This window comes from Hypomesus nipponensis, chromosome 23 (genome assembly GCF_054491055.1).
Source record: "Hypomesus nipponensis isolate SF chromosome 23, ASM5449105v1, whole genome shotgun sequence".
NCBI lineage: Eukaryota > Metazoa > Chordata > Actinopteri > Osmeriformes > Osmeridae > Hypomesus > Hypomesus nipponensis.
Genome location: NC_140383.1, coordinates 10258336 through 10273191, shown reverse-complemented (window position 1 = coordinate 10273191; position 14856 = coordinate 10258336). Strand labels below are relative to the sequence as shown.

At 44.7% G+C, this 14856-nt stretch overlaps 2 protein-coding genes across 2 annotated transcripts; both read right to left on the bottom strand.

The window, feature by feature from the left end:
• Nucleotides 1-3359: 3359 nt before the first annotated feature.
• Nucleotides 3360-7899, bottom strand: LOC146234161 (high-affinity choline transporter 1-like). The gene is made up of 8 exons (XM_084689065.1): nt 7716-7899; nt 6975-7088; nt 6495-6650; nt 6200-6348; nt 5885-6028; nt 5479-5632; nt 4276-4493; nt 3360-4004 (listed from the first exon to the last, which is right to left on the bottom strand). Exons 1-8 carry the CDS (start codon nt 7897-7899, stop codon nt 3360-3362), a joined length of 1764 nt encoding a protein of 587 aa, XP_084545191.1.
• A 2801-nt stretch (nt 7900-10700) lies between these two features.
• LOC146234160 (claudin-14-like) lies at nt 10701-13697 on the bottom strand. The gene is made up of 3 exons (XM_084689296.1): nt 13490-13697; nt 11461-12148; nt 10701-11213 (listed from the first exon to the last, which is right to left on the bottom strand). The coding sequence occupies exons 2-3, from the start codon at nt 11692-11694 to the stop codon at nt 10701-10703; spliced, it is 747 nt and encodes a 248-aa protein (XP_084545422.1). The 5' UTR covers nt 11695-12148; nt 13490-13697.
• Between the last annotated feature and the right edge of the window lie 1159 nt (nt 13698-14856).

Below are 14856 nucleotides of genomic sequence, written 5' to 3'. Positions count from 1 at the left end.
CTGTGTTTAGAGAGAATAAGTCATGAGCTGTGCTCTGGGGCTGTGTTCATCTATATGTGTGTGTGTGTGTGTGTGTGTGTGCGTGAATGAGATGCGAGTGTATAAGGGACACGGTACGGAAGGACATCTAGGGAATTCGGTGTCGTTTCAAACACGGAAAGAATTGCAACGTCTCGTGGGAACAAGCTGCGGGTGTGAAGCCCTGCAGCCCTGGCCTCGGGTGGTCTCCTGGTGACAAAATGGAGGAAACTGTTATATGCCCATACACACACACACACCCACTAACACTGACACACACACACACACATTGAGAGTAATCTGGGGCTTCTGATGACTAATAAACACATGAGTCATTCGCAATCTAATGATCCAAAATATAAAATCATGAAAAGGGTATACAGAGGATAATACTGCATATGTTTAAGACATGATTAGTCCTAATTGTATCCATTGCTTCTCAGGCAGCAACCAGAACATCGCTGGGTTGTGGCTGACATCACTCATAACAGCCACACCTGGCTACTGTGAGCAGTTTGGAGGATGACACTTTCAGATGATACATGGCGGCGTCTCTTCGCCTGTCCCCTGAAAGCTTCTCAACTTCCACTACAAAGCAGGTCTGACACTTACACTAATAACGAAGGTGAAGAGGCAACATCTCCCCTTCTCCCCATGTTCAGTATGATGTGTCTTTGTGATCAAAATCCACGGTCTATGAGCTTTGCGTGAAGCTTTCTATGTTGGGTGGAAGGTCTGGAGGGGTGGGAGGGTGGAGGGTGAGAGACCCAGGAAACGGCCCATTTATTAGGATGCTTTGGGGATGGTTGGGTGTGGTGCAGAGTGGTATGTGATGGTGGTCTGTCAGAAGATGAGCTGATGGACCACTGGAATGTGTAATCTGGGGCTGTGCACCTGTGCAGGCCTGTCAGTCAGAAGGCTGACTGGGATGTCATAAATGTCTCAGCTGTCCACCCTGCCAATCACACACACGCACGCACACACACACAAACACACACAGACGCGCACACACCTACACTCACACACACACAAAACATTACACCCAAGACCTGCATATCAACTACAGGATCATGCATCCTTTGTCTGCTTCTCACTATAAAGAGTTGATTTGATGTCATGGATTTGACAATACGGATCAGAGAAAGTTCAGTTTCACGGATCAGTTTCTCACAAATAGTAAGATGACTGCCAGGCAACGATTCGTTTGGCTCATTACATTACAAATGGTTTGTTGGTAGACCTACAGTAGTGGGTATATCAGCTTGTGCAAAGCAACGTTTCAGAACGTCTCAGAAGAATTATAAAATGCCGATTCAAAAATGCATAGAAGAAAGTAGCATGTAAATAAAACACACACTGAAACAAGCAATACACTAAAAGACAAGTAATCAATGTGCTAAATCATATAATTTATTTAATTAATATCACATAGTCATCACCATATTCTTATAGACACTGCATAAATAAATAAATAAATAAATTCTTATATAGCTGTAATTTCACCTCATCAAACAGTTAAATCATTTCTAAAGGCGCATTGAAAGGTCTATTTACTTTGTTCATATGTTGAGTTGCTATACACATATTACACAAAAATATTGCCATTTATAACATTGAACCACAAATATAGGCCAGCTGATCAACTGACGTGGAGGTGTCTTTTTTTAAATATTTCTATGACTTCAAACAGTATTTTTTTTTAGATAGAACATTGCACAGACACTGCACAGCCGTCTGGGACGAGGTCTATCTGATAGTGAGTTTACATTTACATTCATGTCTAATGAGATTGAAACACAACTGACACCTTGCATAGCATCAGACCAGCTCTCCAACACGAGAAAATTAAGGCAATTCAAACAGAATAAAACAGATCACGTACTGTACGGACGGACACCATCAAACTTTATCCACGATACTTTGAAAGGAGGGACAAAGAATAGTGCAACCAGAGAACAGAAACACTTCACAATGTCCAAAGAGTTAAAATCATCACCAACTGTAAATCTAGATCATTGCCTGCCATCGATCTTGCCTGAACTGCTGTGTCAACTCTACACTAAACTCTAAGGTATTCTGACTCATGATGTAATCCCTAAAGAGCGATCTGTTCTTGACCAAGAGTTATACCCTCCACCAGTAGGTATGCCATCTAACTTAAGATAATAAGCAGTGTTTGTACTTTTATGGATAAGTACCTTACTCTGAAGGACCAGTTCTATTTTCCACCACTGACACAGTACTCACATCGACACCTGCTACACTGCTCCTGCCTAAGATCCTAAACTCCACTGGGCTAGCGTTACTGGCTATCTACATAGATATGATAGCTGCAGGTAACTTAGCAACATAGCCACCTTTCATCAGCTCTGCTCTCAATAAAGGTTCAGGGGAGATTGGAGGCAAATTGTCATTGACAAGAATTTGACCACAGCTATAATGAACAATTCCACCAGAAATGAATATGACGCCAATCACTTTGACTGGCAGGTTGCACTGGATTCTAACCTCATTTCTACAGATGACCTAAAGCTGTTTTATTGGTACTACCATAAAGCACCCACTTAAGTTAGACTGCACTCAGTTTGTGTGGAACCATACTACAATAAGGTTTACCTCTAAGATGATTGTTCGGTTGTCTAGGTCTCTGAAAGGGGTTTTGGCACATGGTCAAAGAGGACTAACTTAAGATTTGGCTTCGCAACCCTGTTTAGATCAAGTTTATGTTCAGTACTGTGAGTAATGTGTATGTCCTGACTCGCGTCTAGTTTCTGTGTGTAAGTGGATTAAGAGGTACGCAACTAAAACATCAACCGGAAGATCTGTTGATCTTCCAATGAAATTCAATCACAAAAAAAACATTGAAATCATTCTACATATCTATGTACAACAACACACGCTAAAAACATTATTGCTCTATTATAAATTGGTTCTAAGCAAATGAGGTTAAAATGGAAGCAGGTTTCATACATACCCACTGGATGTAACTGGATCACACACACCCAAACACACAGATATGGGTGTCTGAACTGTACCGCGTAACTCCATGGTTGGATATTGCACTATTCTCTTCTCAATCACGGCAGTTTCTTTGAGAGCGCTCCACGGTGAAAGACAGATGGGAGGACATCTCTGTCTTGTTACTGTACGTATCTTTATTTTATGTAGCAGCACTGGAAGAAAACTAAGATGTGGAGGGCGGTGGGCGTTTTAGGTTTCAAATAGAGACAGAGTGAGAGTTTGTGACATGATAGCAACACGTACAGAGAATGATTCGCTGGATAAAACCCGGTATGAATCTTCTGGGGTCTGGGTCCTAAAGTCAAGTTCAGGGTCCGGTTCTACTCGTGCTCGTTGCTGGACTCTGGGCTGGACCCGTCGTCACTCAACACCTCGGTGTTGGTGAAGGACGCAGCCAGTGCCGTGCTAAGGGGTTTGACCGGCGCCATCTCTGACAAGTTGATGTTGTCGTTGCCCACCAGCGTCGTCTTGTCCATGTTCTCCTTGCTGTGCTTAGACACCACCGCGTCCAGGAAGTCATACTTGTGCGACAGCCTCCCACTCTCAAACAGGTACTTGGCCAGGTAGGAGACGCCCACGTTCCCCAGGAAGGAAGCCAGCATGGAGATTGTCTTGAAGGGGAACCTCTGCTGGATGAAGTGCTCCACCTCCCCAGTCGTGTGGTGGATCTTCGATTGCCTCACCCAGCCGGGGTAGTAGATGAAGGGGGGCAGTTTCAGGTAGGGTTCTCCCCCTCCGATGCGGAGCAGTAGGCCGAACACGTAGGCCGCGACCGAGCCGTAGGTGTTGGTGCCCTTGACAAAGAGCACGCTGAGCAGCTGGGGGAAGATGATGACGTAGACCAGGTCAGAGCTGAGGTACCACAGGCCGTACACCGTCCCCGTCAGCAGGGCCATGGCTGTGGCCAGAGCACCAAATACAAAGATGGTGATGCGCATCACCCACACGATCTCACGGTCGGTGGCCTGGGGGGGAGGGGGGCGGGGGGGGAGAACACGGGAATGGAACATGGGGGGGAAACATGAGGGGAGGGTAATAGGGAGAGGGACATGGGAGAGGTGATGTGAGGGGAGGGACATGGGCCAGATTAAATATTGAGCTCTGAAGTATTTAGGATTAGGGTTCGTAGTTATTCGTAGTTATTTATGAAAAGATTTGAAGTGCGTATTTAATAGTTTTGAGTGTGTGTATGGATGTACAGTATACGTCTTTGTGTGTGCGCGCATACGGACTGACCGACTGTCTGAAGGCGAGTTGATAGATGTTGCGTGCAAACATGGAACTGGCCGAGAGAATGGATGAGTCAGCTGATGACATCACAGCAGCTGAAACAGCACCAAGACCAAAAAAGGAGATGTAGGATGGGCACAGGTGTTGAAGCACTATAGGAAGGATCATGTCTGATTGGTCCTTGTCTTTAGGAGGAATGGCCCCATACGTTGTCTGGTTCCAGTCTGGAATAGAGAAACAGAGGGACAGATGATGTTTATCAAATAGACTTTCAAGCAAACAATCTCTAAACTTGATGTATTTATAAGTCGTTTTTTTTTATTTTATAAAACTACCCATGCAATTGAAACAAAACTGGTAATGAGCCTTTTACATGTGTCTTGTACTTGCAATGCGAGTCTAAGTAGATATCTGATAGTAACCATTTCAAGTTTTGATATATACAGAATATGCATCTACTGAGTATCTCCAAAGAATAAACTGCAGTTGAGCCAGATTTTCTTTTATTGTTGCCCCAAGACAGCAGATGGCATCGCATACAACATGTCTATCAGCAGTTCCTCACCAGAGGAGCAGATCCTCCTGTCCCACATCATCCTACGAATCCCATCATTCCACTCTCCTCCATCCCTACCCATCCTCCTATCTTCACATCCCACTTGAACATCTCTCTCTCAGTCTCTCTCTCTCTCTCTCTCTCTCTCTCTCTCTCTCCAGTCGTTCTCCAGAGGTGAGCAGTCTGTCTATCTCCCTCTTGCGGACCTTAGCAAGCAGATGTTGATTAATAATAACGGTAACTTTGATGAAAAAGCCTCAGATCAGGCACATTAATTAATCTTTCCTCAGATGTAGAATTCAGAGGCTTCCTCTCGTCAGACGAGACTCCTCCACTCAGCCTGACAGGAGCCGTATGGTGCGTTTGTTGTTTACACCCAAGAATCCTGTCTGCTTTAAACATCTGAAGTGAGGTAAACATGTAAATAAGCTAATGGCGAATGACATATCTTTGGATAAAACACCCCACTGCTAATTGTTTGGAATACATTTGTGGAAATGTATTCTGAATGTCTTCTGATGTTTCAACACTGGAATTAATTTGTGTGTGTGTGTGTGTCTGTTCCTCTCCCTTTATTAGTCTATGTGTTGTTCTGCCACTCCTGTGAGTTGTGTACATGTGCGTGCAGGTTTTGAGCGTGTATGCATTCTTACCTGTGGAAGCCCCTATAGCTCCTATGAGGACAGAGGGCACAGCCATGACGAGGCAGCCGAAAGCAGCCAGAAAGGAGAGCACCTGGGCATAAGTAGCTGAAGAGGCAGAAAGAACCCGTTGAAAATACACCTGCCAGGGAATCCCCCCTAACATCTAGGAACAGAAACACCATAGTAAATACAGACACCAAACCAATAACCAGAACAGTACAATTAGCATCTATACCCTCAGTACACTGGCTAGCCTAATCAAACTGCAGTCGGGATCTCCATCAATCAATGTTAATGAATATATGATTAAAGGACATCCCCTGAGAATAATCATCCTTCGTGTTTTTAAACAGTCGTCTTGTGATACTGTGTCGATAACGGATGGGTGTTGAAGGCTTCAGCTGTGAAGACTTACCAGAAGACAGAAGTTGTCGATCCACAGCCAGGTGTCAGCTGGCTCTATCTTGCCCAGCCAGGGGGCCTGGTAGATGATCTCTTTGGCTGTGACACCTATGTCCGCCACGGCAGGGTTGGACAGGGCAAAAGGCACACTGATCCACTAAAAGAGGGGAGGACACAGTGTTATGGTATTGTGCTGAACCCACACTAAACAGGTCATTCAAAAAAGCAACACAAAAAAAAGACTTTCCAACGCAATGCAAAGGTGTACAAAAAATAAGGGTAGTATGAGAGCTGGACTCAAGTGCCTGAAACCTTCTTCGCTACTCACCAGACCCAGGAAGATACAGAACAGTTGCACCACGTCAGTGTAAGCCACAGAATACAGCCCCCCGACCAGTGTGTAGAAGATGGCAATCAGAGCTGAGATCACCACTGACATGTTGATGTCAATGTCCACGATCACACTTAGAGTTGCCCCTATTCAGGCAAAAGGACACGAACAGGTTCTTAGCCAGTATTGGAAGTTTCAGAGTGGTTGAAGTGTTCGGGCCTGTACTACATAGACTTACAAGGCTAAGAATGATAGATACAGTACAATAAAAGTCTACACAACTATCGCTTACCCAATGCGGATAAAATGGCAGCGGACCAGAAGATCTCTCCCATTAGAGCGGGAATGAAGAGCAAGCCGCCCATGCGCTTTCCATAAATCTGCTGGAACGGGTCGAGCATGGTGACGTATCCTCGGGAGCGCATAGGTTTGGCGAAGAACAGACCACCTACAGAACAGCACACAGAAGCATTACAGAGATGACCAGCAATCCTGGTAACAACGTGATTGATCGTGCCTTTCTTTGAGCCAAATCAAGGCCATTTGAGTACCATTGAAACATCGCAGTATCCACGATCAATCACTAAATGAAGGTTGTTCTTGACATTTTATCTAATAAAATTTTACAGTCCAGTGGACCCACGTCTTGATCAATTAAGAAGAACAAAACAAACAAAGGAACGCGGAGTAGATTGTGGTTAATTAATAAAACACGGAATGACAAATCATGTTAATTAAAATATAAATAACGTGAGCGTTGATATGGTCTTACCTACAACCAAACTCAGGGCATATCCAAAGGGTGCTTGTGCCCAGGCCAATCCAAAATCAGGAAGGTATACATACTCCGCCGTCCCGTTGATGTAACCCCCTCCGACCCAAGTGGCTGATGAACAGGGAAGATGGAAAGATTACAATATAGGGACTGAAATATTTAGCAAATATCAAAAATAGTCTAGCCTACTCTTTCAGACAAACAATTTGTTACGATACACCTAATTGCAGATCACTTTATCTATATCTTTTTTTTATATATTATTTTTTTCCCAAGATTGTGTTCTAATAAAAGTGAATCATTACAAATATTCAAAAGAAATTGTTCTCATTGTCACGAGCATTTCTGTTAGTTGCAGGAAATAAATAATTGATTATCCCCCCTTCTTTAGACTGTACCTTCGGGGTCTTAAATTAAAATAACATCAAAGGTATTGGTTCGGAAATGCGGTTGGAGTATTTAATTAATTCTACAGTTAACCGTTGATGTTGCATTTCTGTAACATGTTACTAATAACATTGGTTATGTATATTTGAATGTCCATGTGGTTTTTATTTACAAGGGTCCGTGCGTAACGGTCAGGGGTGAATCTCAATTAAGCATAAACATTTTCCAGATGTTCGATTGAATGTTTGAGTTTTTTTTGTCAGTCAGCGAAATAATGATAGGGTAAGTAGGACAAAAAATAGTTAGAAAGTGCCACAATGACTCTCAAGTCAGGCGCTGGACAAACCTTACCGGTCATTGTGAAGCCGCCAACAAATAAACCGATGTCCCTTCCTCCAACCATGATGGTCTCGCTCCGGTCTGTGCCTTCCGAGACCCCGGAATTTTTGTTTTTCCACGCGGCCCATATTCCCACGACGAGAATTAACAAGTAGAAGATAACAATCGCCACTAGCCCCTCCGCGTGGATGGTCATCTTCCACTGCCGAGATCAGGTTCTGCGCGAGGACAGGAATTTCATTGAGAGCTGCGCGAGGGAGAGGTTAGAACACAGCTATCAGACTGAAGTGAAGACATGAAATGCCTCAAACATTGTCATTAGCAAAGTAAACTAGAATTTTCTTTCTCCACTTCGGAATAACCCTGAGAACATTTTATTCTTGTTTTTATTTTAGGGGTCTGAAGTGAAAGCCTAGATCCATTTTGCGCGTAACTCTTATTTGACGCACTTTTACATCCTAGATTGACATACAAAAGTACGTACAACACTTGAGTAATCATTAGAAAGGGAGAAATCGTTTACATTCTTATTATTGTTTGTGTTTTACCACCTTCATGGCTGTGCGTAAAATGCACTTTACATTCGTCGGAGAGTGCGTACAGTCAGTAGGAGGGAAATGGAGGTCCCGTAGCCAAATGTAAACCCGATGGGTCTCTCGTGCAGCGTCACCAAAATCAAAGCTGCACTTACCAGCTCTAATTCATGCTGACATTGGGTTTTTAGGATCGGTTGAGCTGCAGTTATATTGACTTCCCTTCAAGACTCCCTTCACCACTCACACCCACATTTATTTAGACGTATTGCACGTGTTCATTATTAAATAACAGTTGAAACACACACAGTTACAAATAACAAATCAGTTCAATCAACTGCAGAACAAGCAGACCAGCAGGGACGGAATATCGTGTACTACAGTAAACTATAACCAGTCAAGTCCACCTACCTTTGGAGATGGGTCAAAACAGGCAGTCTGGCGAAGATTCCAAAACTCAGAGCAACAGACACTTTCTATAAAAAAAAGGCTGGGAACGCAACGTAATCCTCGCCACCCATGCGTAATTCTGCTGCCCGTGTTCGTCAGACGGTTGCGAACGGAGAGGTTGGCGTCAGAAGGCTGGGATGGAGGGGGTCTTTACAGGATATGAATTAAGTGGTGGGCTTGGTTTATGAATGGGGGTGTCAGTTTGTGCAGGTTAGGATTGTCTGTGAAGGTCTTTCAGGAGAAGACAGAAATAGCATTTAATTGAGAATGACATGACGCACACCCCTGGGAGAGCTCTGGAATAAAACATCCGGTATGAAGGGAACAGTTAAATTGCCAGGATACATAAAGGTGATTCATTCTCATACAGAGCTTGTTGGTGGGAATCAGGACATTTATTCTGCAAACGCCAGTGAAAAGTCAGCCATGAGTGTAACGCAAAGGTTTTTAATATTACTACCACAAGTAGAGATGCGTCCTAGACTTCACCAGTAAGACCAACAGGATCACTTGGTTACGCTCGCAGTGTCTTGTCGCAGTGTCTACTTAAAAGTGGGGAAGTCAAATGTATTCGTTTTCTTAGGTTATTTAATACATAAAAATACTAGGCCTAAATGATGTACCCTTAGAAAAATGTTCGGGTGAACCCGGGATGTATAACTTGGAGAATGCACTGGGCTGGCATGAACACAGTGCAGTCTCTGTCCATGGTGCTGAATTCTGGGGAACTCATACAAAACTCAACGTTCATGTGGCGATGACGTTTTGTCTACTTGTTAAATCGATTTTCAGGCCATCGAGTTTTTCTGGATTTTTCTTTATTCGTTTTCTCATTAGATTTCTTCCGTTTTCCATAGGACTATTCAGGCTGAAGTGTTATTTACCAATTTAATTCAGACGGCCGACTTGGCGACGACAACCAATACAAGCTACCAGTGTCTCTAATGTAGTACTTACATTGGTGACAGGCTGTCAGAGAAAGGATCGGACTAATTGGATGGCTTCAGGCTAAATAATACATAAACATGTCCACTCGCCTGGTGCCGCTATTAGCCATTCGCAGGTAGGCCTACACAACAGAATATGAGAAAGGAAAAAAAGAGCTAGAAAATAATTGGAAAATAGAAAGGAATGTGGAACAATATGCTCATTTGGACAGCAGCACAAAGTGCTGCCAAATAGTAATAAAATATACCCCCCAAAAAACAAGTAAGTCTAGAGTAGATAACTTACTATGGAGGCACCGTTTGCATGCTTGGTTCAGGATCACAGTGACTCCAGAACTTCATGTGTAGCTGTCACCACCATGTGGTCAATTTAGATATTGTCTATTGTAAACCCAAACCAGAGCTACTAATCAACATGTGCAGTACAGTTTGTGACATTCCAAGTAAATCAATCAGTTACTGATTGATACTTAAAAAAAACTGTGAAATGAGACTGAATTAATGAAATGAGGAAACACAAGACTGGGTCTTCTTGTAAATGACTGTCGATTCACTTGTAAGATTGTTCAGGAGGTTGAGATGAGACTCAATAGTCTTCAGGTGACAAGGACTAGTTTTCAAGAACACTGGCCACAAGCGACAGTATAGCATGTAGGTTTATCCATTCCAATCTGGCATTTTATGATTATGCATTGATTGTTGTTGGGTCATGCTGAACCTTACTGAAACACATGAACCAACAGATGAATTTGTTAACAAGGGGTACTTTAGTAAACAGAATATTCTGTACATTTAGAGTTAACACACACCTCAATAACATTTGACTTTAAATTAATTAGCAGAGTCAATTTGAGAACATATAGTCTTGATAGCCAATGACACCCACACTTATTTCCACCGTGACAACACTTCACTGTTTGGTAAGTCAGGAAATTCCAACAGTGTGTACTATTCTATTTACATAAAAAAGAAGCAATGAAGCTGGAGTCATGGCAGTCTGAAGTAACTTAAGTCCTCAGACCTTCCCCCTCAGACAAGGTCCTTATGAAGGTCTACACACTTGGTCATCAGACATAGTCACTGAGTCTATAGCCACTGCTGGAGGCGGAGGTGGGACAGGGTGTGTGGTTGCCTTTTAGCGCAGCGGGGGGCTTGTAAGGGGGTGCGGGGGGGTTTATGTTACTCAGTGCGGGGGGGGGCGGGGGGCGGCGATGGCGATGGCGTCGCCGAGGGAGGGGGTTCCTCGGTCTGCCGCCCCCCGAGTTCCAGCACAGCACCGACCCCCCCGTCAGACTCATACAGGAGGAGGCGTAACCCAGGTACACGGCCAGGCCGATCTCATACTTCATCCCGCTGGGCACCGTGGGGTTGTAGAACTCCACGATCACGTCGTTGGTCGTCCAGGAGACGGTGACGAGGCTGAGCAGGCCGGCGCACAGGAAGCAGACCCCTCCGGAGAGTGCGAGGACGTGCTTGGTGGGCGAACCCCGGGCACAGCGAGTACACTTCATGCCCACGGAGGCCACCACGGCTGCCAGGGCGGAGGTGAAGCAGGACAGGACCATCAGTGCCCGCGCCGCCTGGGGAAACAGGATTGGAGCATCACGGTCGCGATGGAGCTAAAGGGAGTGTCGGAGCAAACCAGTAGATCACCACAGCTAGCGCTGAGTTAGAAGGCTGAGTCACACAGTGGCGTTTTAGGAGAAATAAAAAAACATGCAGTGTACTACTTAGACCAACCATTTTACGAATCAACCCGATGTTTCTTATCTTCAGCAATGTACTCTACTTCCCGTTCCCTCTGCCCCTCCTCCCATCCAGTCCTACCTGCAGGTCAGGTGGCAGCGCCAGCAGTGATCGGTGGACCTCACATTGGTAGAGGCCCGTGCTGTGCCACATGCACTCCATCCACAGGCCCTTCATGTAGAAGGTGGCAGTGATGATGTTGGAGCCCACATAGGCCGTTCGCCGCCAGTGTGGCAGCACGGTGGCAACTACAGTACCCACAAACCCCAGCAGACCCAGAAAAAAGCCCAGGAGCTGAACAGCCATACTAGCCATCTCTGGCACATTTGGCGGGGCAGTCACTCACTTTGTAACACAGTCAAGCACGCGTATGCAGTCCAAGTGTGCATACAGTTACTATGTGCACACAACCAGCACACAGGCTGACACACACATGCTGCACTACAAAGGGAACACACACAAACTCACTCACAACTCAACAGTCAATTCACTGTTCAACCCCAGACACTGTGGAGTCTTTAACGTCCAAATCCCAGCTGCAAAGTGTAAACTCCACTGATTTCCGAGCCAGTCACGGTGTTGAAGGCATTCTTCAGTCGCTGTCTCGTGGGCCGCGTGGCAGTGTGCTCTGGCTGCAGTCTGTTGTCTCTGGAGGGGGCCTCGACAATGGCTGACTGAATGTGTGACTAATAGGAGCTCCGTTCAGCTTCACCTAGTAAACGTTCTCCTCTGGGGTAAGCACGCTCTCAGTTAGTCTGGCCCGCCGTTCCTGGTGAGGAGAGGAAATGAAACATTCACAGAAACACCCAGCTTGAGTTTACCGTTACAAACCACTAACTTCATTCTGTTTTTTTTTCCACAACCCCTGAGGCTTGTTTTGTCACATAAAATGGAAATGTGAAAAAAAACAGCCAGGTGGCCCATTTTAGTGTAAAAAGTATTAATAGACACTTTGATACTTAGTGGTGTCTTATTGTACCTTTTTGTTAATATCTTGTTGACCCTACCAATCTCAAAGTGGTACAAGTTTCCTATAGAACGTCTGTCTGTTTTACACTTTATTAGTGTTCCAGTATACCTGGTAGACATCTACATCAAGCCCTAAAGCATCCATGACTCCTAATGGATCATGAGATAACATATCTCTATGATTTTGGTACAGGATCACTGCACTGTATCTTTGATATAGTGGATGTGTATTGTAATAGGTGCCCCTGGCGTGTGCTTGATGTTTCCTGGTTGGCTGTGGCAAGTGGTAGGTTTACCCCTCCTTGTGTTTGAAAGGCAAGGGTAGTTGAGCATTGACTTTCATTCTCCTCGTTTCTTCATTTTCAATGGGGACCACATCAGTTAATTTGTGTCACCACACCACACGCACACGCACAGACATACACACACACGCACAGAAACACACGCACAGACACACACGCACACGCACACACACACACAGACAGAACAGTGACAGACAGAAGGCCTGCAGGCTCCAGGCACACTGATTAAAATAGAAGCCCTCACTTAAAATACTTTGTCTTGGACAACCACCACTATGACTTGCATTTATATGATTCTGTAAATCGTTAACATGAATGCAACACTGACTAATGTAATGTCATAGCCACAACAGCTGTTTCCCTCCCCTGCATGACAGCCGCATGACACGACTTTCCCTAACAACAGAGGAGGCAATTGTGACAGTTGTTACACAATGCGAAGGCACAGAGGATGTGTTTCGCCGTGTTTGTCTGGTGAGAACAGAGACCATCCGGATATACAGAGGGATCTGGTGGCACTGGGGCCTGACTGTCCAACCCCGAGAACAGAAGCCCTGTTGTGTCATTTGATTGATCACCAGCCAAACAACAGAGAAATGGCTCCTTTTTGAGGTTGAGAAATAATCTTGTACTGCATACAAGAAACAATGATACCACAAATCATCAACATTTCCCCACAAGAATAGATGCAGTAGTCGTGCATGGTTCTGGTATGAACCATTAGCACTCGGTTTTGAAATGACCAACAACGAACAGTAAAACAACAACAACAACAACAACAAAAGCTACCTCTTGAATGAAACAGACCCAGTCAGACCCTAATACTACACCCAACGTACCTGCTGTTCCTGGAGCTGTCCCCTTGAAGGACGTAGCAACAAGCTGAGTGCTGACCTGTTCTCTGTCTTCTACACAGCCTCTCCCCAAGTCTGGGACCACCAAAAATATCTCTACACTTCTTATACTCTTCAGAAAAACAGACAGCATCAGCTGCTTTCACAGAGAGCAGCTCCATCTCTTTTTTTTACTCCTGTCCCATTGTCCGAGTGACGGATGTGACTGTGTGTGTGCGTGTGTGTGTCTGTCCTGTCAGGGAAGAGACGGCCCAGCCATGGTCCTCTTTATTAACAGCACGCGTATCTGTCTGGCCTCTTCTTTGACTGCCAGTCTAATGAGATGTGGGTTGCTGTGGAGGTAGCCAAGCTCCAGCAGGGCTGATGTAAAGATAGATCCTGCCCAGGGGCAGGGGGCTCTGACTGGGGAGAGACAGGCTGCCTCACTGCTGGTGCCTCTTTTTAACACTCTCCACAGGAATCTGTAAACAAACAAGCACGTGGTAAATAATATACAACAACAAGTGAAAAAGGGGTGCCATTTTGTAGACCATACCTCCAGTCCTGTAGCAGAAACAAGAGAACCCATGTGAGAGTTGAAGTAATCCAATGTAGTCTGGCAAGAAGTGCAGGACTGTGTAATTCTAATCTTTGCCACCAAGGATCTGTGATGTCTCAGGCAAGCCTACGTACAGAAACCACTGTCCCAATGTCTCAAATACTTTCTCTATTTGCAGTGAAGTCTCCAGGATAGTCTGCAGCTCCATGCCTTGGGTAAATGACTGATAGGATTACCCCGTGGAAGGCCTATGAGAGCCGCCATTTTAGTACTGAAGAGTTAATAGCTTTAGGGCAAAGCATTTAATCCCACGATTAGTAGACCTGGGTAGTCCTGTGTTTCCAGGGCCCATAATTGGACAGGCTAAAAATGATCAATGTTTATCTGTTAAACACGTTGTGTAACAAGTGTTTTGATGAACCATAAAGTAGGTTTTGTTTGGGAGTCAAACAAAATGATTCCTGTTCTCATTTGTTGCTGATGCAGCTCCATCTCCACATTTGTGGACTTTACCTGGTTGAATTTTTTTGGGGGGGTTTGGCTCTCTTCAAAATATTCGTGAAATAGGATTGTTCAACAGACTACTACTTTCTGACAAAATGAATCATGAAAAACAACAATGCTCTGGATGCTTGTATATAGTAGTAATAGCGGGAGAAGTTATTTCTCATCGTGAGAAATAGGGTTAGGGTAGAGAAATTCACGCAACACTAGATTTAGCGACTTTTCACCTTCCGTAAACTCTCATCTAGTGACTAGCGACAAATCTGGCGACTTCCTGCTACTTTGGAAATCTCCGTTTTCACTGTTAACG

What these genes read in the sequence shown, in the direction of transcription:
- LOC146234161 (XM_084689065.1), bottom strand. Translation starts at nt 7,899, where the DNA reads ATGACCATCCACGCGGAGGGGCTAGTGGCGATTGTTATCTTCTACTTG. An exon ending in TCGACAACTTCTGTCTTCTG is followed by an intron (nt 5,633 to 5,884) that starts GTAAGTCTTCAC and finishes TTCTGTTCCTAG; the next exon opens with ATGTTAGGGGGGATTCCCTG. An exon ending in AACTCGCCTTCAGACAGTCG is followed by an intron (nt 4,005 to 4,275) that starts GTCAGTCCGTAT and finishes CCTCCCCCCCAG; the next exon opens with GCCACCGACCGTGAGATCGT.
- LOC146234160 (XM_084689296.1), bottom strand. Translation starts at nt 11,694, where the DNA reads ATGGCTAGTATGGCTGTTCAGCTCCTGGGCTTTTTTCTGGGTCTGCTG. An exon ending in CGCTGCCACCTGACCTGCAG is followed by an intron (nt 11,214 to 11,460) that starts GTAGGACTGGAT and finishes CTGTTTCCCCAG; the next exon opens with GCGGCGCGGGCACTGATGGT.